The 24286-nt window shown below is 51.6% G+C and overlaps 1 protein-coding gene across 2 annotated transcripts in view; it reads right to left on the reverse strand.

Annotated features, from left to right (window-relative positions):
* Positions 1–254: 254 nt before the first annotated feature.
* SYNDIG1 (synapse differentiation inducing 1) overlaps positions 255–24286 on the reverse strand; it is a gene marked incomplete at its 5' end in the record, with an annotated part of 49628 nt that continues 25596 nt past the window's right edge. For both annotated transcript variants that reach the window (XM_082645334.1, XM_082645333.1), the window contains one exon: positions 255–542. In XM_082645334.1, coding sequence (XP_082501460.1) covers positions 384–542 — 159 coding nt within the window. In that variant the 3' untranslated portion in view covers positions 255–383. The remainder of the gene's footprint in view (positions 543–24286) is intronic.

Genomic DNA, 24286 nt, shown 5'->3' on the forward strand with positions numbered 1-24286 from the left:
ATATTCCATAAAAATAAACACATGTTCCTGTTTGTCTATTGCTAATGTTATGGCATTCCAGGCACTGGCACCAGCGTTCATCCACCAGAATCCATCCAGAGACAGCCGCGAGGGTCGGGATCTTTGGAGCTTCCATTTAGAAGGGTTAGCAGTGCCCATCTGTCCCATGCTCTGCACAGTGCTGTGAAAACGATATGAAAGGGTGAAAACAAAAGGAATCCATGGGCAGAAGATCCCAGGGCTTTATGGCGTCGTTGGCGATGACTTGCACTGGACAGCATCCCACAGGTGTGTCCACCTGCGTGTCCACCCTTGCCAGCCCCGTTCCTCTGCACCCGCACACAACTGGCCCAGGCTCTTCATGCGCATGCGCCCGGGGAGGCTCATAGGTGGTTGCTCTTGGAGAGGTAGGCGATGAGGGCCACGGCCACGCCCACGTAGATGCCGGTCCCGATGGTGATTGACAGCACGGCCAGGAAGAGGGCCCGCCGGGAGCTGGTGCTGGCCTGGTGAAAGTCCCCCTTGGCCACGGCTTTGTTCGTCTGCAGCGGGAGGAGGGAGAGGAAAAAGGGGGTCAAGGTGAGCAAGGCAAACCGAGAAGGGACTCACCGAGGGGGAGTTGTGCAGGGAAGGCGGGGGCTGTCGCTCACCACTGCTCCCCCCTGCCCTGCAAGGCAGTCAAAGCTTAAAGGAAAGAAAGCGAAGCCCCAGGGATACCCAGGCCGGCAGTTGTCAGCTGAGCACCAGCCACGGGAGTCCCGGGTCTCGGGCACCAGGGTGCGAGGGCGGGGACGTCACAGCTCAGCGGCCCCCTTCTGTCCGGTAAAGATACGTGAACAGTTTTCTAAAGTGTGTTCACACTTACCTCCTCTGATCCTTACAGGGTACGGCGGTGTGGGGGAGGAAACGGTAGGTCTGTTACCCGGAGAGGAGCCCGAGGCGTGAGATCCTTCAGTGGAGACTCCACTCGTCAGCTGGCGGCGCGGGAATCTGCGTGCCTGATGCCCCCTCCCTGCCATGGCGGGGCCGGAAAATTCATCCACCAGTGAAATAACTCGATGTGAGACCAGCGCCTCTATTTCTGGTCACCCGATTGCATAGCGAGGTGTTAGTTTAGTAAGATTCATATCGCCTCGGGGTCATGAGGCAGATGGGAACGTGGAGGTTTCGGGTGTTGTGTCTGATTTGGCGGTTTTTTTTTTTTTTGCGGTACACGGACCTCTCACTGCTGTGGCCTCTCCCATTGCGGAGCACAGGCTCCGGACGCGCAGGCTCAGCGGCCATGGCTCACGGGCCCAGCCGCTCCGCGGCATGTGGGATCTTCCCGGACCGGGGCACAAACCCGTGTCCCCTGCATCGGCAGGCGGACTCTCAACCACTGCGCCACCAGGGAAGCCCTGATTTGGCGTCTTGTGCTGGAGTCCACCTCCACCACTGCCAGCCCCCTCCTCCTCGTCCCCTCGACAAGGGAGGCCCCGGGCTGTGGGGACCATCGTGTGATCCACCTGTGACATCACGGCTGATGCCCCCCTGACTGATGGCAGAGGAGGGTGGAGGCCAGCAGGGCAGGTGCCCCTGGAGCGTCACTGGGCGCTGAGGAGGGCTGACCCCCGGCAGGGCGGGGTGCTCAGGGCAAAGGCAGAGCCCACTCCCCGTGTGGGACATCCTGACCCCCTCAGGACCCATCTCCAGAAACAGGACTCTCCCCGGATCCCATTTCCATGCGTGTTGAGTGTATTTCTACTTTTTGTGGGCAGGATGGGGGGTGGCATCCTGATCACTCAGACACCGAGGTCCCAGACTCAGGGGTCACTAGGAGATGGCTTTCCGTCCTCCGCAGCCCTGCCCCCGACCTGATGAGACGTCGGGTGGAGAAGGGCCTCCGGTCCGCTCGTGTCCTTTTATTTTTTCCTCTAACTTCTGGTTCTTGAGGGCCAGTTTTATGTCCTCCTCCCCAAGTTTTGGGCTTGGAAGTGAGCCTGGGGGTTCCCTGTGGACGATCTTTGATGAAGCAGAGTGAAGAGACCGAGAGCAGGAAGCTCCCAGGACAACAGTAACTACGTCTCAGCTGAGTTCATCCCAAGCTCTCCAGGGCCCTCCCTGCTGGGCCCCGGCCTCTGTCAGGGTGGGCCCCCCAACCCCAGCCCAACCAGGGCTCTGCTGCAGGAGCCACAGACAGATAGACAGACAGACCGGGAGGCCCGAGGGCTGCCCATCTCATCTGGGTCCATGCACACACTCGGGACCCTCAGTGGCTGGAAGCCCCGGTGGGCTTTATAATGCCTGTATCGGCTGGGCTCCCCGAGGGCCACCCTGGACGGCCTGACCTGCGAGTGTGGGACCGAATCCGGGCGCTCCGTCCTCTCCCCTGACGGGTGGGCTCCCTGTCCTCTGCTGACCTACATCATCCCCAGCCGGGCAGCTTAAATCAAGAACAAGCCGCTAACCTCTCCCAGGTTCCGGGGTTAGGGGTTTGGGAGCCCCTTGGTGGGTGACTCTGCCTGGGCCTGGAGGGGCCTGGGCTGCAGTCTCTTGACGTCCTGGCTGCGTTGTGGGCTGAGGCAGGAGCTCACAGCGTCCCCCTACCGGGACCCACCCGCTCCTTCCTTGCGGCCCTGCAGCCCTCGGGTCCACCTAGGGTCCCCTCCCAGATGGCGGCCTGGCCTCACGGTCTCTGGGGACCAGCTCCTGGGGCCCTTGCACAGAAGCGGAGCTGCGGCTGGGGGTTGGCTGACGTTTGCACAGCGGAAAGGAAACTCTTGTGAAGAAGGACACACACACAGGACGACACAGTGGGTGCCCCCCCCCTTCCAGGAAGAGCAGAATCCCGGGGGGTGCAGCCTGGGGGTCCCGCTGAAGCTCATCCTGAGGGGGTCCCCACGGGCAGCTTTCTGTCCATGTGGCCTCTGTGACCCCAGAGGCTGACCCCAGGGCTGCCGCATTGGGCAGAGGGAGTGGCACGGTGTGTGTCACTGGACAGCCCCTCGGGCCCTGTCTGCAAACGGCCGTCCCACTCCCCCCAGGCTGGGAATGTCCCTGCGGCTGGTTTTCCTTCCCTGCCCTTTTGGCCAGAGATCACCAAGTGAAGTTCGTTCCTTTCTTTTTTGAGGTCTTTTGCTCAGAAAACAGAAAGTGCAGGTGACTGGCCTGGTTCTGAGCAGCATCTTCTGTGCGCCCGGGGCTCAGAGGGACCCAGAGAGTGTGCTGTCCACCCTCATGGACGCTGCTTGGAGTATAAGTCACAGGCGAGGGAGAGAGTCTTAACTCAGGTCGAAGAGCTGGAGGTCAGAGTCAGGGAGTGCTTAGGCCCCCGAGACACTGCTTGCTGGGGACTGCCTGCAGCCACCACCCTGACCTGGGGAAACATCCTCCAACCCACCCAGGACGTGCTGAGCTCACACATAGCCCACTGGGATATTCCACATTCAAACATGCACTCTGGTTCTTTAGGTAAATAACTACCCTCACTCACCTGGTTTTAAAGCTATGTAGAAAACCCAACCTTAAATTCAAGAGCAAAAGTAAAATATTGGTGCTAAAGCTCATGGAAACACTGACTCCACCCCTTGAATGAAGTGTTATTTAAATGGAGGAAATAAAAATCATATAAATAGAGAACGCACAGCTGGGACCAATGTGCTCAGGCCAGAATTGACCATCAGAGCCGTGATCCAGATACGGCGTGAGGTCCGTCCCAGGTGCTGCCCCCGTCAGCCTCTGAGGCTGGGACGGCCACTAGGCCAAGCACCCAGGTAGAGGAGCCGGGCATCAGAAGTCGGAAAGGTCCTCAGACACATTTCAAGCTCATTTTGTGCAGGTTTCTAGGGTGAGAAATGACCAGTTTGCAGGGGAACGAAGTCAAATTCACATCCCCAGCTGCCCTTATCCTCTGACACTTCCTCCCTCTGTTTTCAGCCTGCTGGTTTCATAGCAGGCTCGTCTCCCGGTCTGACAGATGCCAGGCCCCCTTTCTTCTGGTGCTTCTGGTGCGTCCAGTCTGGCCCCGACCTGCGGCCATCCTCACCCTCTTCCCAGTGCGCGCCGCCTCCCTCCCACCTGAGGCCCGGCTCACCTGAGAGGTTTGTCTGGCCCTCGGCTCGCGGGGGCCCAGGTCCTTACTCCTCCCCCAGCCCTTCCTTCCTTCCTTCCTTTGCTCACTTGCAACAGCTAGAGGTTTGACATCACGACAGACGACGGCCCAGGATGGCGAAAGGGCCGCACAGCCGCGTTTGCCAATTTCCAAAACGAGAAGGAACCGAATTAGAGGTTCTGAAGCCCTCCATCGCCCCGCCCCCCGAGAGGACAAGGGGCCGGGTGTGTGGAGGCGGGGAGGGGATCTGAGGGACCAGAAGGCGAGGCCGGGTTCTCTCCACCAGGGATGTAGGCGCCGCCTCCCCATTCAGTCCCACTAAGAGCAGCTCCGACGGGACACTGGGCGTCTGTCTTGACGTGTGTCCCCTGCATGGAGGGCAGGAGACCATTCCCGCCTGGACAATCCAGAAGGCGGGGGTGGGCTGGGCAGCAGCGTCAGGGTGGGAGCTGGGGTCAGCGCTCTCGGTGGGGGGATGGGCCAGCCCTCCCGTCGATCAGGGGAGAAGTGGGTACTTCCTGGGGCAGACGCAGGCTGCCCGGGCTGTCTTAGACTGTGTCCGACGGAGCCCAATGGAGGGGTAAGCAGACCCCCGAGGAAAATTCCAAACTCTAGTCGAGGATGCAGAGTGTGTGAGTGTGTGTGGGGGGGTCTGCAGAGAACCCGCCAAATGCCTGGATGAGGAAGAGAGCTGCACACGCTTTGCAGGCATGAGGCCCCCATGGTGACGTGAGTGGGTAGACTTTTCTACCCCCATCTGTCTCCACTCGCCATGCCTCACCCCAAAGTGGCAGACCCCATGGTGGCAGCCTGGGGGTGGGGAGAGACCACACCCCTCCTTCCCAGGAACGGCTCAGACATACACCACCCAGTACATTGTAAAAGAACAGTGCTATCTGCCACCCAAGAATGGCTCAAAGGGAAGAGAGACACAGTGGAAATCCACACTCTCATCTGGTCCTGCTGAGAGTGTGAATTCTGTCACTACTTGGGAAATGCAACACTGCTTACAGCTGGACATATAGACACACACACGATGCACGTGTTCCACTCCCGGCAAATACTCAACAGGAAGGATGCATTTGTGCGCCAAGGACACCTACAAGCATGTCCGTAGCCATACCGACCATCAGAGCCCCGACCTGGAAGTCATCCCAACACCCAACCACAGTAAAAGGATAAATGACAATGGTACCCAATACGGTAATGAAATAAACCTCAGGAACATGATGTTGAACAGAAGAAGCCAGACACAGGAGTCTATTGCGTAGAGTACAAAACAGGCCAAAGTCATCTACACTGTTGGCAAAGGAGCCACATTGGTGGTGTCCTTGGGGAGGGTCAGTAACAGGAAGAAAACACAGTTAAAAAAATTTACTTTTACACCCTAAGATGATTTTAGAAATGATTCTACCAAGAGTTAAATGAACACATAGGAACCATCTATAAAGAATAGAGAAACCCATTTCGTGAAATTAGTAAAATCTTGATATCAGAACCAGAGAAGGAAAGTAAGAGAAAAGGGAAGGAAGACACTGATTCCCTACAGACACGGATGCAGGTGAGATTCGGTGCGCGAGAGCTGGCTTCCTCTGCACGCTGCTCGCTGCCTCTGCATTTGCTGGGCCTTTTGGATCGTCCTTCACACCATTTTCACCCCTAACTCATCTATTATACGTCCATGGGGCTGTCCCTGCCCCCTGAGGAGGGGAGGCCCCCGGGGCTCCCAAGTCTCCATCCCAGGCTCACCACGGAGCGTTGCAACTGCAGGTTCACGGGCTCCGCACAGGACCACTCAGTGAACTAATGACCGAGGCCCAGCCGCCTTTCCTTCCAGCTCTCAAGGGCAACACGCTTTGGTCAGAAACATCCCCATGTCCAGGAAGCCCTCGGCTGATAATCGCGGGTCTTACACAGAGTCTATGAGCTGATTAGGAGGATATGCATCAGGCGTAGCCAAGAAGGAAGCATTTACAACCACAGCTCCTTGTTGGGGTGGCTCTGCCAGGCACCCTCAAGGACCTGGAGTCCAGTTTGGGCAGGACGTGGTGCCTGCATGATGGAGGGGAGGGGTCCGCAGTCCTCGGGAGTCCAGGAAGGAGGAGAGAGAGCAGCCAGGAGGGTGGCCAGTGGCTGCCGGGCAGGGGAGCGCTTCCACGATGGAGGCAGTTAATCTGTGCCACCCCGCGTGGTGGCCACGAGCCACCTGTGGCTACTCAGTACTTGGGATGTGGTGAGTGTGACTGTGAGTTTTAATATCATTTGATTTTAATTAATATAAACATAAATAGCCAAACGTTGGGGGCCACCATGGTGGGCAGCACAGACCCAGGAGAAACGGGCAGAGTCCCATGGGGAGCGGGGAGGAGAAGAAGCCTGGGGTGTGGTGGGTGGGATGAACCCAAAGGAGGTAGAAACACTGCAGGGCGGTTCAGGCGTCAGTGCTGGGGGGCGGGGGGTTTCCCCGCGCCCGGGAAACTGCTCCACACACACCTGCCTCTGTGCATTTACCTGTGAATTTATTTGGGTAGCTCAGTGTCAGGTGGAGATGAAGGAGGTTGGGGTGACCCTGTGAGAAGGCAATGCCCATGAAATCTGCAGATGAAGGGGGGCCTTTGGACCCGGGCTGTGGAGTGGGCGTCCTGGTCTGGGGTCCACTGGCACCCCTCACAGATGGAACCTATCAGGGGCTGATGCTGGGCCCCAGGCCTCTGTGACATGTGGCAAGGTCCTGCGCTCCATCCCTGCTGGGGGACACCTCCCCCGAACCCCGGGAGACGATGCTCCCAGGGTCTGGTCCTGGACTGAGTTTACCACAAGCTTTTGCCAAAGTCCTCATTTCCTTTGGCTGTAAAATACCCACTGTTGTTTGAGTTTCAGGAAAAACATGATTTTCTCTGCAATATATCCTTCCTTTGTTTTTCTTTCTTTTTTTCTTTTTTAGCTGCGTGGCTTGCGGGATCTTAACTCCCCGACTAGAAATCGAACCTGGGCCCCGGCAGTCAAAGTGCTGAATCCTAACTACTGGACAGCTACGGAATTCCCCTTGCTTTGTTTTTCTTACGGTCGCTTATTTTAGGGGCAGGAATCGCTAAGGTCGGAGGAGTCCACGTCCACGTCTTCCAGACATGTGGTCCCACTCTGGTCGAGGAGCTGGGTCCCGGCACAGCCGGGATGGCCTCGGCAAAACACAAAGGCTGGCGCCAGACCCCCGCCCCTGAGGAGTGTGACAGACACCCTCTCTACCTCCACAACCATCTCTCTGGAAATTTATAGCACTCTGGGTATTTTATGGTTCATTTTTCCTCCTGCACTCTGTCGGGCCTCTGTCGGGCTGGATTACATTTCTTTGCATCATTGCAAAGCTTATTTCCCTTATTTATGACTGTCTACCGCTTGCTGTGTGCTGACGGGTACCCGGGGCTGCGCTGGAGGAGGGGGCTGTGTGGTGGTTTAGCAGGCTCCATGGGGACAAGGGAAAGCCTCTCAGGCCAGGGCTCACTCAGACCCACATGCACGCTTCTTTCCTTACGCGCTTTAGTTCCAGGAGCATTTTTATGACCTCCCCTCTGCCTTTTAAAGCAACCCTTCTATTTTAAGCCATGAAAAAAAAATAAATCTTGTGAGTTAGGTCTGAAGGACAGACAGATCAGCTATGAAACAAACGTACCCCCTGTGCCTGGGTAAAACCCAATGGGAACACAGGCTCCCCTGGGTGCTAGCACCAAGCCCCCTCACCTGGCCTTGGCCTGGGTCACTGTGGGGGGGGGAGTTACCCATGATGGTGTCTGAGGGCCCCTGTCATCAAGGTCATTTTGTAGGGAACACAACAAAAACATCAGTAGGAGCAACGGCCCCTGTGCCATCCTGTGCAGAAGCCTGAGTGACCTTGTTTCCATCCTCCAGCTGAGGTTAGAGGAGCCCCAGGACCCGCGGTTCCTGAGAGGCCCCGCCCAGTGCTTATGTTCCCACAGCTCAGGCCTCCCCCCTATGCTGGCCATAGGGCTCTGTTGGAGAGAAGCCTGCCTTGGTTTTCCCCTGTGACTAATCAGTATGAACTCATGTTTAGCTTCATACAGGCACAGATGTATAATACAAAAATAATTATACATATGGAAATATTTCTATATATAAAGATGTAGACAAATGTATTTCTACATATAGAACTAATAACGTGTGAGTACACACAGGTGTATTTCCTATTTCCTAGCTCTGTTACTGAGCAAACACAGAATCAATGACACCCCAGTAGCAACAAGCACACCCAATGCCCAGATAGTGGTTTCTAAAACCATTTTCCAATAAAAGGGGTCAGAACTCCATGGGGAAGTGGCTGATTTTAGGACTCAGGCAGGTAATATACAAGATGAGCCTGGGACGGCATTTTATAGTACAAAAAAGGAAAAATACTCCAAGATCAAAAGGATGGGGCATGTCAGGGGGACACAGGAAATGCTGCCTATGGCCAAAGTGACAAAATAAATAATGTAGTATTGGATTATAAGCCAAAGTGTAAAATAAACATCCAAGGGTCCATACTGATATAAATAAATGATTGGATGAGTCAGTTCACTGGGGAGAATAGACAAATCTCCCATATAGACAAATTCCAAATAATCTATGTAGGTCCTCCGGCCTCAGGCAAGTAAAGCACAAGTCCCACCCTTTGAGGGTGGGCTGTGCAGTGACTTCCTAGGACAGAGGATGGAATGGACGGCGGGAGGAAGAGTGACCTGGCCGTGAGGAAACCCGACAGACACGACCACAGCCAGGCGACCAGGGTCAGCATCCGCAGTGACAGGGCATGTTGACGGGATGCAGCACTGACCTTCACCTCCATGCTCCACCTCCACAAACCCATAACCCCAGTCTAAGCAGGAGGAAAGCATCAGACAAGTCCCGATAGAGGGACATCCCACACCGTACCCCACCAGGTCTCCTCACAGCTGTCAAAGTCATCAGAAACAGGGGACGTCTAAGACGTTGTCACAGCCCAGAGGATCCCGAGGAGGCCTGACCGCCAGGTGCTGTGTGGATCCTGGCTGGGACCCAGGAGCAGAAAGAGGGCATCAGGCAACCGCTAAGGCGATCTGGACAGAGCACTTAGAGTACAATGGTGCAGCAACACTGGCCTTTACCTGGGGGACAGGCGAGCCCCACGTGAGATGTTGATGGGGGTTGGTGGGTGACTGGGCTCAGGGAAGCCGCCAGCTGTGCACCCCTTTGTCCATTTTCTGCAGAGCTAAACTGGTCTGAGATAAGCCGTTTATTTAAAAGGCAGGGTGTGGATGGGGTGGGTGAGAGGCCTGTCTGGTGCAGGGGCACGTTCCCTGGCTCCGTCCCTGAGAGCCTGGGGGGAGGCGGGGAGAGGGGCCGGCACACCTGCTCAAACCAGCACTGACGGGGAACTCGCTCGGCCCTTGAACTACTTACTCGCTATTTCTGAATGTCCGATTTTACTTTTCTCCCTAAAGCAGAGTTATAACACCTGTCTAGTGGGTATTGTGACAATGTCAGCACAGGACACCCTGACTTACTGCTCCATGTCGAGCTCCATTTGTTCTTGTTTCTCTAGTTTCTTAAGGTGGCTGTTTAGGTTCCATCAAATGCATATATTAGGCTCTTTTTCTAATATATGCATTTGATGCTACAATTTTCCCTCTAAGTACCACTTTAACTACATCCCACAAATTTTGATGTTTTATTTTCATTTTCATTTAATTCAGAATATTTTTAAATTTCCCGTGGGACATTCTTGACCCATGGGTTATTGAGAAGTACATTTTTAAAGTGCCAAATATTTGGGAAGTCCCCAGCTATCTTTCTGTTACTGACTTCTATTTTAATTCTTGTGTGGTCTAGAATGTACTTTGTATTTTTTCTTTAAAATTTTTAAGGATTGTTTTTTTGGCCCAGAATACAGCCTATCCTGGTGAATGCCCCCTGTGCTCTTCAGAAGAATGTGTATTCTGCAGTGGTGGCTGATTAACAGTGCTCTTCAGGTCATCTATATCTTTACTGATCTTCTGTCTGCTTGATCTATCAAGTACTGACAGAGGTGGCTGAAGTCTCCAACTGTAACTGTTATCTATTTCTTCTCTCAATTCTGTAGTCTTACCTCATATCTCGACTCTGTGGTTAGTGCATTCACTTTATGTTTACGATTGTTATTTGTTCTTGGAGAATTAACCCCTTTATCATTATGCAACACACCTCTTTATCCCCAATAATATGCCTTGTTCTAAGGTCGGCTTTGTATGACATTAACATAAGATACTCCAGCTTTATCTTGATTTGTGTTAGCATAGTATATCTTTTTCCATATCTTTACTTTTAATATTTACTTTCAATCTGTCTGGGCTTTATATACAGGTTTCTTTAAATGTAGACAGTATATAGTTTATAATTAGACAACATATAGTGGGGTCTCATTTTTTAAAAAATCAGTCTGACAATCTCTGTGTTTTAGCTGGTGTGTTCAGACCACTGACATATAAATGATTATTAATATAATTAGATTAATATTTACCATCTTTGTATATTGTTGCTTTTGTTTCTATTTTCTTTCTTTTCAGCCTTCTCTGTTTTTGTTTTTTTTTAAATGTGGACCATTTTTAGGGTCTTTATTGAATTTGTTACAATATTTCTTCTGTTTTATGTTTTGATTTTTTGGCCGCGAGGCATGTGGGATCTTAGATCCCTGACCAGGGATGGAACCCACACCCCCTGAATTGGAAGGCAAAGTCTTAAGCACTGGACCACCAGGGAAGTCCCCGTCTTCTCTAGTTTTAATTGAGCATTTTATGTGATTCCATTTTTTCTCCTCTATTGCCTTATCATTTATACTTCCATTTAAAATATATATCTCAGTTGCTAAGCCTACTTTCAAATAGCACCATATTGTCTCAAGTGTAGTGCCGATACTTTATGATGGAATATTCCCAAATCCTCCCTCTCACCTCTTCAACACCGTTGTCACTTTTCACTTTTACATATTCCCTAATCGCCCAATGCACTGTTACTATTCGTGCTTTAAACAGACAGCGATCTTTTAGAGAATAAGAAAAATAAAAGATTACATCTCATTTTTATTTATTCATTTTTTGCTGTTCTTCTTTTTTATCAATGTAGATCCAGTTTTCTGACCCATATCATTCTCCTGCTGCCTGAAGAACTTTAATATTTTTCTAGACCTCAGGTGTGCTGGCAGTGAATTCCCCCAGTTGTTTGTTTGAGATTGTTTTCATTTATCCTTGACTTTTTCAGGATATTGTCCCTGGATATACACACAGGTTGGCAGGTTTTTGTTTATTTGTTTTATTCTTCCAACACTTTCAAGATTGAGTTGAACTGCATTCTTAGTTGTGTGGTTTCTGATGAGAAGTTGGCCACAAATTTTATCCTTGTTTCTCTGTAGGTAAGGTGTTTTATTCTCCTTGGAGAATCTTCAAAATTTTCTTTTTGTTTCCTACAGTTTAAATATAATACATCTGGGTCTTGTTTTTGTTGAATTCTGCTTGATGGTTTCTCTGCTTCTTGGAACAGTGATTTGGTGTCTGTCACTAATATTGGAAAACACTTGGATATTATTTCTTAAAATATTTCTTCTTTTGATATTCCAATTACACATGTTACACCATTTCCTATGGTCTTGCAGTTCACAGTTCTTGGATGTTGTGTTCTTTTTTTTCACTGTTTTCAATTTGTGTTTCAGTTTGGGTAATTTCTTTTGGGCCACCTTCAAGTTCACTGATGCTTTTCTAAGCTGTGTCAAGTCTACCAAAAAATATTCTTCATTTCTGTTACTGTTTTTTACTTCTAGCATTTCTTTTACAGTTTTTATCTCTCTGCTGACATTACCCAGATGTTCACGCATGTTGTCTACCTTTTCCTTTAGAGCTTTTTTTTTTTTTTTTTTTTTTTTCCCGGTACGCAGGCCTCTCACCGCTGTGGCCTCTCGCATTGCGGAGCAAAGGCTCTGGCGCAGGCGCAGCGGCCGTGGCTCACGGGCCCAGCTGCTCCGCGGCATGTGGGATCCTCCCAGACCAGGGCACGAACCCGTGTCCCCTGCATCGGCAGGCGGACTCCCAACCACTGCGCCACCAGGGAAGCCCTCCTTTAGAGCTTTTAACGTATTGGACACAGTTGTTTTAAATCCTCTCTTTGATAATTCCAACATCTGAGTCATAATCAAGTTTGGTTCTAATGATTGCTTTGTCTCTTCAGACTTTTCTTGACTTCTAGCATGCCTTGCAATAAAGACATCTTTATAGGGCAGTAGATATTGAAGTAACTAGGCCTTAAGTGTGAGAATTTATGTTAAGCTGGCAAGAAGTGGAGCACGTTTGATGTTTGTTGTAGCTTTAGGTACCTCTTCGAATGTCTTTATTTTTGTCTTTCCTCTTGGCTTTGGGGCTTCCCTGTGTACTGCCTCAGACAGAGCATACATCTCATGTCCCCCAGCTCACATGCATTGTTATCATACTGGAAGCTTACACTCACGTGGTGGAAGGGTATGCGGGAGGGGAAGCTCTGTGACCCTCTAAGTCTTGTAACTGGAGAGCACAGTGGGCCAGGGGTGCACTCCACAAAGAGGGACGAACTCCACGGTCTTTCCGTCTCTCCTCCAGAGTAGGGTTGCTCCCCCCGCCCCCATCAAAAGCCTGCCAGAGACCACCCTGCAGCACTTTGCTTTTAGGATAACAAATGAGATGCATGTTGGAGATGAACAAATGCTTTAAGGTGGGTCTCTTTTGTTGAGGTAGTTTCTGTTCCTCTCCTGTACACACACATATTGTAAGGCTGTAGATATTTGAAGAAATATGTTAACTTAGCTTATTTTAAAAATCATTTAGAATATTTAATGCTGTCATTTAGCCTTACCATCACGATGCTGTTTGCTTTGCTAACTGAAGGTTTGCAAGACTCTCAGCACTTGTGTCTTCACTAGGTAATGTCTTTATCATCATTGTCATGTGTGCCAATGTGCCTTTGATAAGTATAATAGCTTTGGAGTAAAAATGCCCTTTACTGTTTACTATAATCATGTCATGACATCATAAACTATTAGAAGGCATTTCAGGTCTCAGAAGTTTTGTTAATTTGATATTTTCTTTCTGAATATAGTATTTAGGAAAGAAAGTTGTTCTCTCATTATTCATTTTCCAATGAACCTAATAATATAAACATGTTATGTGTTTACTTTTCTTCCATCCCTGTAAATGCAGCTGTGGCAGATTATATTTTCCCTGAAATGGCTGCTGCAGTGTTTTCCATCCCTCATATTCTTCTAGATCCTTGACCTCTATGTTCCCTCCTATGAGTCTGGGTAGACCTTTACCAAGGCCTCGGCCAGCGGTGTCTGGCGGAGGTGATGCTGCGTGGCTTCAGAGGTTGGGTCATAACAAGGTCTTATGATCTGCCCTGGTATTTTTGGGACACTTGCTTTGGGAGCCCAGCCGCCATGCTGTGAGGAAGCGCAAATTAGCCCATGTGGAGGGACCACGTGGGAAGGCCAGGTACTGGGTGCCCCTGTGCTCACTCTGGGTAAAGTCCAAGCCAACAGCCAGCATCAATTACCAGACATGGGTGTGAAGACGCTGCAGATGTTCCAGGCTCGAGTGACCCGACATTGAGGAGCAGAGACAGGCCTTCCCCATGGCGCCTCCCGGATCCCAACCCAAGAAACCATGAGCACAATGAAAAGGTCATTTCATGCCACTAGGTTCAGGGCAGTTTTCTTTGCAGGAATAACTGGATCAGCACCCAAAATAAAACACAGAGGTTTATCAGAAAACCAGGAGCAGGTGTGGTGTGCAAAACACTTTCACTGCAGAAGCAGGAGGAAGTATGGGGAGATTGCGAGAGTTTGCTCCCCAAGGCAGCAGGATTCACCCCTTCCGTAAAAGTCTGAGGGCATTTCTCTGGGGAGGCTGGGGTTTGTACCTCTTATTTCTTGGTATACTTTTAACGAGTCCACTTAGACACAGGGCCTGAGCTTCCTCATGTGCAGACCTTGACGGTGCTCCTTGGCCCCTGCAGGGTCTGAATGCAGAAGGCTCGGGTTCACTCCTTCTCTACCTCAATGTTGCTCAACTGGAAAATCTACCCTCTGTGAAGTTAGACAAGAAAATGAGGCTGGGTCACACTGCATGCGATTTGGGATAAGGTGTGTTCTGGTCACTGTCTAGGAGACGATCCTTCTATCCCTGGAGATTTGTAGTCTGATAAGCTAATGAAAGTATTGTAGCCAGTAAGGGCTATACTATTATACAGTGACAACATGATATCTATCTGGCTTACAAACATTAAAAATAAGTACAAGGTATGGGTAAGGTCCTTAAATTGTGTGTGTGTGCATGTGTGTGCACGCACATTCATGGCCCATTTATGCCACGTAAAGACCAGCTCCCATGAGATCGTCTGTGGCTGGGAACACACGGAGGGCAGACAGAGAAGGGAAGGGGAGAGCTGTCTTGGGCCCCTTTTGTGTGTGTCTGTCTCTTTGGAAGCCTCAATATTCTTGCCACCTTCTTCTCCATTGTAAGAAACAAGCAAAATCTCTAGGAGAAAAGTGCCTTTCTGGCTGGGGAGTTAGAAACAACAGACTAGTCTGAACTTTGCTCTTCCGTATTTCCCACCCCTTCCAGACAATTCCTTTTGGTGGGTCCCACCTTCGGGTCAGGTACAAGCAGGCCAACCTCTGTCTTATTTCTCTCATCACCTCCTAGAAGTGTAATATGTAGTTTTGTTTGGCAATTATACCTCAATAAACCTGGAAAAAATGATAAACTCAAGACCACAGCCTCCCTCTAGGCCCTCTGGCAGTTCTAAGTAACAGGGGGCTTCAGACAAGGTCCCTGGGCTGGGGTATGACCTGCACTCCCAGCTACGTCCCAAGGTCTCAATCTCCTCCTGGAAGAATCTAGGACTTTGCAGAGGCCATAACTGGAGGAAAGAAGTGTGTCTGTTTCCTCCGTGTCCTTTGATAATTTTCTTTGCTGTTGTTTCTGGAAGATGGCCCAGTCACTTGGCTATAGGGGACTGAGAGCTGACATGCAAAGGGGGAAAAAAAAGAGCAAAGGAGGAGGGGAAGGACCAAGAGGGAAAGAAGAGACCCTTTCATGAAGAAGAAAGGTCACTGCGGCTACTTTCCGCGTGTAAAATATTCCCTTAGCTTTATTATGTGAAGGACATTAGCATTATGCACAGCGGGAAGGAACATTTTAATACAGAGCATCTTTTTCCAGCTTCAAAGATGAGAGTAAAATATAAACGTAATGAAACTGCTGTTGGGATGCTGTCTTTTTCTCCTTGGGGCTTTGTGGGTTGGCAGAGAAATGGGCTGGTAGGAGCATAATTTGTGGGTCAGCAATGACCCCAGAAAGAGAAGGAGACAGGCTGAGCCCTTGGTGCCAGCGAGTCCCAGCGTTCTGACCTGCAGAGACACTGCAGGACCACCTTTCCAGCCCCACTCCAGGACCACCCCTCTGGCTCCCCCAGGATCAGCCCTTTGGTTCCCCTGAGGTAAACAGTCTTCCCCTGGGGCTGGTGGCCACACTCACAAACAGGAGAAATGCTAAATTTCAGTGAGAAGTTGGTGAAAATCATGATGAACCCGTTTCCCACCAAGCCCGTGGATGTCCCAGACGGCCTGCCTGCCCTTGTGGGGTCTAGGCAATCCCCCCAGAGGAGGGGGGCAGGGAGGGCAAGACGATCCAGGTGTCCGAGCTCCCTGGGCTGAAAGGACGTCCAGGACTCTGGGGACAGGAGGAGACGGGGGTGAAGGTGGGTGGAAGTGGGCGCCTATCTCAGGAACGGCGTGTGGGGGTGATTGTGTCCTGTGTTGCTGCACAGCCGCCCGGGAGGGGAGACCCTGGAGGGGAGGAGCCAGCTCGGCGGGTCCCCGAGCAGGACGTGAGGGGTTCCTCGTGCTGTGTCCCCACGAGGTGTCTTCCCAGCTCTGTCCCTCGGAGTTAGGGTGTTGAGGTGTGGCTGATTAAACAGGTGTTAAAACATCGGCGAGGAAGTTGCCTCACCTACTTAAGATACTAACGTCGTTAAGGATTTGATAAATGCATACAGCTCATTGGCTGATTTCGACTATATGCTTTCGTTTATGAAAGGAGGCCACTGAAAGAACTCCTTTGACAATAAAGCACTAACTTCTAGACGACAGAAGTCCTTGGGAGCAATACTGCTGCAACATCTGAGGATCCAGGCTGTAAGGTATTGTTACCTTCTGTTCATTGCTTTCCCCGACATGCCCGTTGGGTTACATTAATCTCAGTGTAATAAAGAACTCTATTCTGAGCATTTAAATGGGTGAAGCCGGACTCCTCCTCGACAGCAGCTTGTCAGTTAGGACTTTGACCGTGGGTCTGTCTTATTTATTCCCTGACCACCTCCAGGAAGGACCGAGGAGGGTTGACTGTTTCCCGCAGGCCAGCAGCCCTTCCTCATCCCATTTCCTCGTTGCTTCCCGAGGTCTCAGTGGACTCGTTGCCCTGATCACCACAGAATCTCAGCCTAGGAACTTGGATGAGCCCCTCTCACAGCGCCTCTTTTCAGCCAAGAAGAGCGGGCGGTTTGGGGAAGAGCTCTCTTGGCCAGGCCTCTGGTTCCTGGACCTGCTCCCCTGTCTCTGTCTTTATGCTAACCAAGCAGACAGAGTGTGTTTACTAAACTCCTGTTCAAGCCACGCACCATGAACACCACATCCTGGAGATGCAGCCGGACTGCAGCGCCCCCGTGGCCAACGCGCCCCATCCACAGACCCCCATGAGCTGAAACCCTTCAGCCAAGCTTTCTGACCATGACAAACGATTATTATAATCCTATGCTGGGAGCTGAGGCGGAAGAGCTCTGAGTTTAGATATATTTAGAAACATAGCTAAAGCGGATTCTGCTTTAAGCCTTTCCCCTGGCTTTTGAATTCTGTTAAGTTACTGGGAAATAAAGTAAATCATCTTGCAGGTTAGTGAAGGCTGCGTCAAGAGCACTTTTATGTCCTGCTGCCCAGGCTGGGCCGTTCTTTGGTTTTACAGCTCGCCGGGAGCCTGTGTCGGGCCCGGGGCGTCCCATCTCCTCCCACGCCTGCGGGGAGACCAGGGCAGCAGGTGGGCCCCGGCAGAGAGTCACAGTCTTCCCGATGAGATGGCAGGGTGTTTGGGGGCACATCTGATTCTGTCCTGGTGCCAAAGGGCTAAGTCCTCTCTCCTGAGTAAAGACAGCACCCCCGCACCCCCAAGTCCTTAGCTGGAGTCAGATGGCTCCTGTCTGCTGGGGAAGGGCCACCCTCTGGGGAAAAGAACCCAGATACTCAGGGCCTCCATGGTCCCAGGTGGTGACAAGGAGCACCAAAGAATTTTCAGAAAGAATTGGCCTTTCTCATGACAGGCTCTTAGGCCAAGGATGGAGGTGCCCAGAACACCCTGAGCACCTGCAGGTCCAGGCCTGGGAGCAGATTCCAGACATTCCTCCAGGAACCGTGCCTGAGAGCCGGCCCAGGACAGAAGCAGCCCTTTGACCACGGAGCTGAGCTGCCAGCTCCTGCCCTTGCTGCAGCTGCAGCCGCAGGACAAACACACCTCTGGGAGGCAAAGCTGCAGAGGGTGCTTCCCTGCACCCCGGGCTCTGGCCTCCGGGGATGCCACAGGACAGCTTCGGGAAGCGTGGCCACATGTACTGAGGGTACCTGCAACCCTCGGGGCTCCGGCCGCCTTCAGACTCCAGAGCGTCAGCTGAACTCTGTGCCCCACCCCCCATCCAACATTCATGCATAATAAATCAAACCTCACTTTGATCGGGCCTTGCAAGACACCCCTCCAATTACCTGAAAATCAGCCTGAGAGCCAGAGTGATCAGTTGTACCCTCTGTGGGCAGAGCGTGACTCAGGCTCCCTGCTGCGGACTCAGGCTCCCAGGTCTGGTCAGCACTTGCCCCCTGTGCGATGGGACAGGCACAAATGCACTCTCAGCGCCCCTGATGGGCAAGGCCCAGGAATCCTTACGTGGACGCAGATGGCTCTGGATGAAGATTTGTTCACTTACAAGCTCCATTTTGGTTTTCAAACCCTGCATGTCATTTCCGGAGGAACGCAAGGCACTTTATACACCTCTGAGGACCAGGCAAAATGATGCAAAATCATCTCAGGAATGCAGAGAATCATTTTAGAATTGAGCTCTAGGGGCAGGGTCTCAAGATGGACTTACCACGTCTCCACTGTGTTTAGATTCCCGGGAGAACCACAAAGCACTGCCAGTCTGTTCTTGGTACTTTCTGTGCCTGTAAACCATCCCTGACACCTTGGAAGCCCTTGTGGCTCTTGGTGACCAAGAAGGGACCCCCTGAGACCCAGTCTGGTGGTGGTGGGCAGTGCGGGCCTGGGATGTGGGGGGTGGTCTTGGAGGGAGGCAGGAGTGGCCGGAGGCTGGGGTGATGGCAGAATGGGGGTAATGGGGAAGCTCTGGGGTTCAGGCTGGCTTTGAAACCTCCACTCAGTTTGGATGAAGCAGGCAGTGCTGGGGCCTCGAGGGGTGATGCTGTCCACGTGGGACTGAGAGGGGCCAAAGTGGACCCAAACTGTGGCACTTCCTGGAGAACCATGGATGGGCCGGGATGGGGGATGGGGGATGGGAAGGGTTCAGGGCCAAATTCACCACCTGCTTGTTGCTGTCTCCTGGCGCAGGGCCAGTTCTAAAGGATACTTTCCACCTACACGTCTTGCTGTTTCCTGCATCCCCTAAGCAATCTGTGTCATGGCATCTAAGAACTCGCTGCTTCATCATTTATCTTTGAATTACTTTGGAGGCAGCCGGCTCCACAGCTCTCCCCAACCAGCTCATGCTGAGCACGTGGCGCTCCTTCGACCCTGCCCTCGTGTGTGTGTGGACATCACCACAACGCAAAGCTCAGATCAAAGTAAACACGTGCTGCAGTTGTGTTTCAAGGACTCCTTCCTATTTATATGTGTCAATCATTTAAATAAAATCAAAGGTTAGAAATGAAGAATCCCCTGTCTAAAAGGAGAGAAGGAAAAATAAGGATGAGGAGCTTTACACACATGCTCTGCAGGTCACAGTACATGCTGTGCTCAAGGTCATTTTCCAGCTCTAAATTCAGCATCTTCTAGGCTCTATGTCTGGGGTTCATGCAACCCTCAAGTGCCAGAAAATGCCAAAGCTCACCAAGGAAGCAAGAAAAGAGGGGCCCTGCTGAGAGCAGCCCACCAGAGTCTTGAGCCAGGGTCCCGTCCTCTCGCTGCACCAGTTTTTACAGCCAAGGTGCAGGTGTAATGTCATCAGTACTTTTGACTCCCATGTACAGCTAGCTGGCCCCATGGGTGAGGTAGTCCAGTGAGGGGTCTCTCTCAGTGAGAAAGACTTAAATTTCATTATTGTCAACATCAAAACATCTGAGATGTACCCCAAATGGCCCTAATTCCCACGAGAATCTATGATGTGCTCATCAACCAGTGACTCATCACAACTGTTCCCGAATTTCTGTGTTCTTTTGGCATCACTATACTTGTGAGTCCAGACACAGGAGGTGCTGTCCTGCCTGTGAGGTGATGCTTCGTGCTGCAGACAGTGAGATGGATCAGTGGCCTGGCCTTCCCCGTGGCTGCATCCAGGGACACCTGTGGTGAGACTGGTGTCTGTCATGGACCAGGGCATGTTCAGCTAAGTGTGTCTAGGCTCTGGGAAGGCTGGACTCAGCCTTCAGAGGCACGGCCACAGAAGCCACGGGCCACTGCACAGAAGCAGGAGCTCCTGGGACTGCACCTTTTGTTTGGTCCTCGGGATGTCATAGGACCTGTGCAGCGCCTCAATCTCAGAAGAGATGTGAAAGAAAAGACCAACCATGCTTTTAGGAGCTATGTCCTTACAGCTTTAGATACATCAACTAAAAGCAAAAAGATCACGCATTTGCAAACGTAATTTGAGGTGAGCATGAGGCCAGAGGGAAGAATGTAACACACGCTGGGATTTTAACTCTGGATTCCCAGGCACTGTGTGGGCTCTGCCCTTGGACAATCAACGCACGGGTTTCTCTCCTCCAGACAAATAATCACAAAATCAAGATACTAATTACTGACACAATGAATAAACTATAACTGCAAAAAATCCATCTAATACACTCCAGGGAACAGAACAGATATGATGCATTTGTTCATCTATCCACCAAAACAAGCTGAGATCAGTGACTCAACTCCAGCATGCATTCCGGAGGAAGGAAAATAGATCAGAAATCTGATTTGTCTTGGCTGCACCGGATCATTAATATTTATACAGAATTGTTTAGATCCAGAAGTTGCAAAACAGCTCTCAGAAGCTACAATCAGCGTATCAAATACACATATGGAGAGGGAGATAGAGATGGGGCAGGAGGGAGTGAGGGAGGAGGAAGGAAGGGAGGGAGGGAGAGAGGAGGGGGAGGAGGGAGAAGGATGAGGGGAGGAGGGAGAAGGATGAGGGGAGGAGGGAGCGAGGAGGGGAGGAGGGAGAAGGATGGGGGAGGAGGGAGAGAGAAGGGGGAGGAGGGAGAAGGATGAGGGAGGAGGGAGAGAGGAGGGGGAGGAGGGAGAAGGATGAGGGGAGGAGGGAGAAGGATGAGGGGAGGAGGGAGAAGGATAAGGGGAGGGGGAGGGGCATCGCTCCATGACCATTAAGCTGCGTTGCATGTTTTCCGGATACAGGTGAAAATGTATCTATCTGATATATTGGGCCATCCTTCTAGTCATGTTTATACTCCATTTCTGCAAAGTCAGTGCCATTCCCGCGCCTGGTGGGGCTCCTGCAGCCCAGCCGCTCCCTCACCATAACCCTGGGGGGAGAGGTGGCCCTGGTCCAAATCCTTCCCACCCCCTTGCCCCCTTGGTAGCATCTTTCTTCCCAGGTGGTCCCATGGCTCCTGCTTCTCCACACCTCCTGGGGCTGGAACGGGCTTTGCCAGGTCCTCCTCTGTGACTCCAGCAGAGTTCGTGGCTTTAGTACTTAGTTACCCTGCTCAACCAGATGATAACTCCACCTGTTAGAGGACCCGTGACTCTCACGTATGAAGTTGGGTCTTGTGCTAATTCTGAATCGGCTATAGTGCTTACAGACGCAACTTACTATAAATCAGGGGGCATCCGAGAATCATGAACTTGAGGACAAAAGAGGTACATGGTGACATACATCAAACATTTCCTCCAGACCTATGGATGATTATAAACCACACCACTCAGTGTGTGGAGGACACGGGGTCCAGTTTTATGTAAGGCACCTGTTCTAAGCACACAACTTGGAAAAAAAAAATGAGCATTTCAAAAATCTGTCTTTGTCTGTGACAAGGTTTAGCTAGGAGAACGTGGAAATGCTGGTCTCTCTGGTGAGATGAATGGTTAGAGATGGACAGGTGACAGCTCCTAAAAACATCTGAGGCATCTGCCACTCAAGGCTTTGTTGTAACTAAGCTCCTGGCGGATGGGAGGGCGGAGGGAGGTGACCGGCCCATCTCGCTGCCTCTGTCTCATGCGACCCGGAGGCTGCGCAGCAGAAATCCACAGAGGCCCCGCAGTGCCTGACACACGTGTCTGCTTGCTTCCTTGTGAAAGGATCTTCTGCTCTGAGCTGATTCTGTTCCAGAGCATGCTGCTTCCGTGCAGTGTCCTCTGACCACCCTTCATGCTGTTGTATTTCCCACCCTTATTCTCTGGCTTAAAACGCTCAGTTAATAGACCGACCCCAGTTTGCGTTCAAGACTCTCCGGCCCTGCCCTGTCTTCCCTGGCCCCTCAGGTCACCTCTGTCTCTGTTGCTTCCTCCTGGGGGGAGCCCTCAGCCTACGACTGGTGGCAGCCCCTCCTTGGTGGGCAGCTCAGAAGAGGAAGCTCGGCACTGTCTCCAGGGCGCCCAGCGGAGGAGGGGTTCGTGCTGGCTGCACACAGCCCTGCGTAGGGCGCGTGCCCAGAGCATTTAGCAGCTTGACTTGATCTTGAGTCATGGTGACTCCTCCCAGCTGGGCCTGGACACCCTCAAGAGATGCCACGTTTATAAGCCACATGGTTCATCTTTACGAAATGACTGAACAGAACACGGGTGTGCAGGTCTCTGCGTCAGACATACATGAAGCCGGGACTCGGCGAGCCCCTCGAAGGGCCAGGCCCGGGGCTTTCCACCCTTTATTCACACGGCGATGCCACTTCTGAGTCTGAATAAGGTTCCCATGGGCTTTGTTCTGTTTGTCCCATTGCACTAGGCCACTCACGCAAAGAGCCAGGGCGAGTTCCTGTCGGCGCTGGAAGGAACGGGAATTCAAGTGACAGAAAATCTAAGTTCCTCAACCCAGCCTTCAACTTTCTAATTAAAAAACATTCCTGTTGTAAGAGGAACACAGTCTCTGTAGAAGAAATATAGATTTCTGCTTCTGATGATACCACTAGTGACCCTTCTGCAGAAGACAGCTACAGATTCTTTAGGAAATATTAAAGAATACTTTGAAACGCTGGTGCTATTCATAAAATTCATAATCTGACCCTTAATTCCCTTTTCTCATTTAATTACAGTTATAATAGTGCAGTTAAGAAAGGAAAGAAACATTTTAGGAAATGAAATCAAGACATAAAAGATGCTCAAATGTAGAAGATGCCTGAGGCCGACGCAGTGCCCAGAGCCCTCAGGCCTCCTGCCAGCGCGAGCTCCAGACCCAGGGCCTCGGGGCAGCGGAGGTGGGCTGGGGAGTCGGGGAGGGTCTTCCAGCTCCAGTCTCAAGCTCACACCTGCCCCGCTGGTGAAGGTGCCCAGGTAGGCGCCCAATGCCGTCTAGAAGGCTTCTCTTCCTCACCCTCCAAGCAGGTGGGGACAGAAAACTTAGAAGCGAGAACTGTGCTTCTATTTTTGTTTGCAGATAAAAGTCAAAGTTATATTGCAGGAATTTGGATTTGAAGTGTTAGAAGCATTGATATTTGCATCATGTATCCATACTTGCTACCTCTCTGATTTCTGTGTTATTTAATCCCTTGAAACTTCAGTCTTTTCGTCCATAAAATGGGGATAATAAATTCCCACCTTTCAGACTCATTGCCAAGGTTAAATAAGATAAAGTGGGCACATCAACTAGCTCATAGCCATCGCGCAACAAATTTGGGTTCCTTTCTATCGTCCACATCATTCAGAGCGTTGTTTTCGGGGTGGACCCACCAAAACTACACACAACACCTTCCTCTATCAAAAGTGTATAAAACTTGCCTGCACTGGGAGCTGGACCAAATGATTAGCACTGGAGTAAAATGAAGCTGTGGACAAACGCTGCCCTCAGGCCTCCACACTGAGGCCAGGGGCCAGGCCCACCGCCAGCAGGTCTGGCCTCAGGACGCCATCACCTTCACTGACCTCTGATCCCATGGCCACAAAGTGACGTGATGGCAGTGCCCTGTCACGGACTTCCCATGAGATCACGCGTGTGCAACTGCTCAGACTACAGCAGCATCAGGAGCAGGGGAAGGGCTTGTTCAAAAGCCGTTTCCACGCCCGCCCCACCCCCCACAGTGGCTGTGATGTAGCGGGTTGGTGGGCCAGACAACACGCCTTTCTAACTGAGCTGGAGCTGTCGACACTGCTGGCCAGGACCACCCAAGAAGGCAGGTGTGCGGTGTTCAACGCAGGCCAGGGCCCAGAGGGGCAGGTGCTGCCCCCCTCTCTGACACTTTTACCACCACTGTTACTGCTCCTTGAGGCCTTTTTCGAATCATAAAATCTGTTGGAGAAAAGATCCCACGTCTCCTTCCAGGTGTCCCTTGACCTGGGGACCCACGTGTGTGCCGACAATTCCGATTTCCTGCGTCTACAGTCAGGCTGAAGAGGCACGAACAGAAGGCCTGGCAGGCTCAGGGCTGGGCTGAAGCGCCATGTGCCAGCCTCCTGGGCCCGCAGTGCAGCCCAGAACCATGCTGACCCTGAAGGGACCCGCGTGCCAGGGTCTCAGCCGCGAGTTCCCGTGGAGATGTGTCCACCGAGGGGTCCATGCTCACAGCACAAGAAAAAGAGGGACTGAGGGCCGGGGACCCCAGAGCCCCTTCTCTTATTCCAGCAGCAAAGGCAACCCCGCAGGCCTCAAAATGCTGGCTCTTCACCCCCGAGAATGTGACCAGCGGCCTCCACGGAGTGTTTCATTTGCTGTTAACAGATGATCAGAATCCTTTCCCATCAAAGG

This window comes from Mesoplodon mirus (genome assembly GCF_964341445.2).
Source record: "Mesoplodon mirus genome assembly, chromosome: 15".
NCBI classification, from domain to species: Eukaryota; Metazoa; Chordata; class Mammalia; order Artiodactyla; family Ziphiidae; genus Mesoplodon; species Mesoplodon mirus.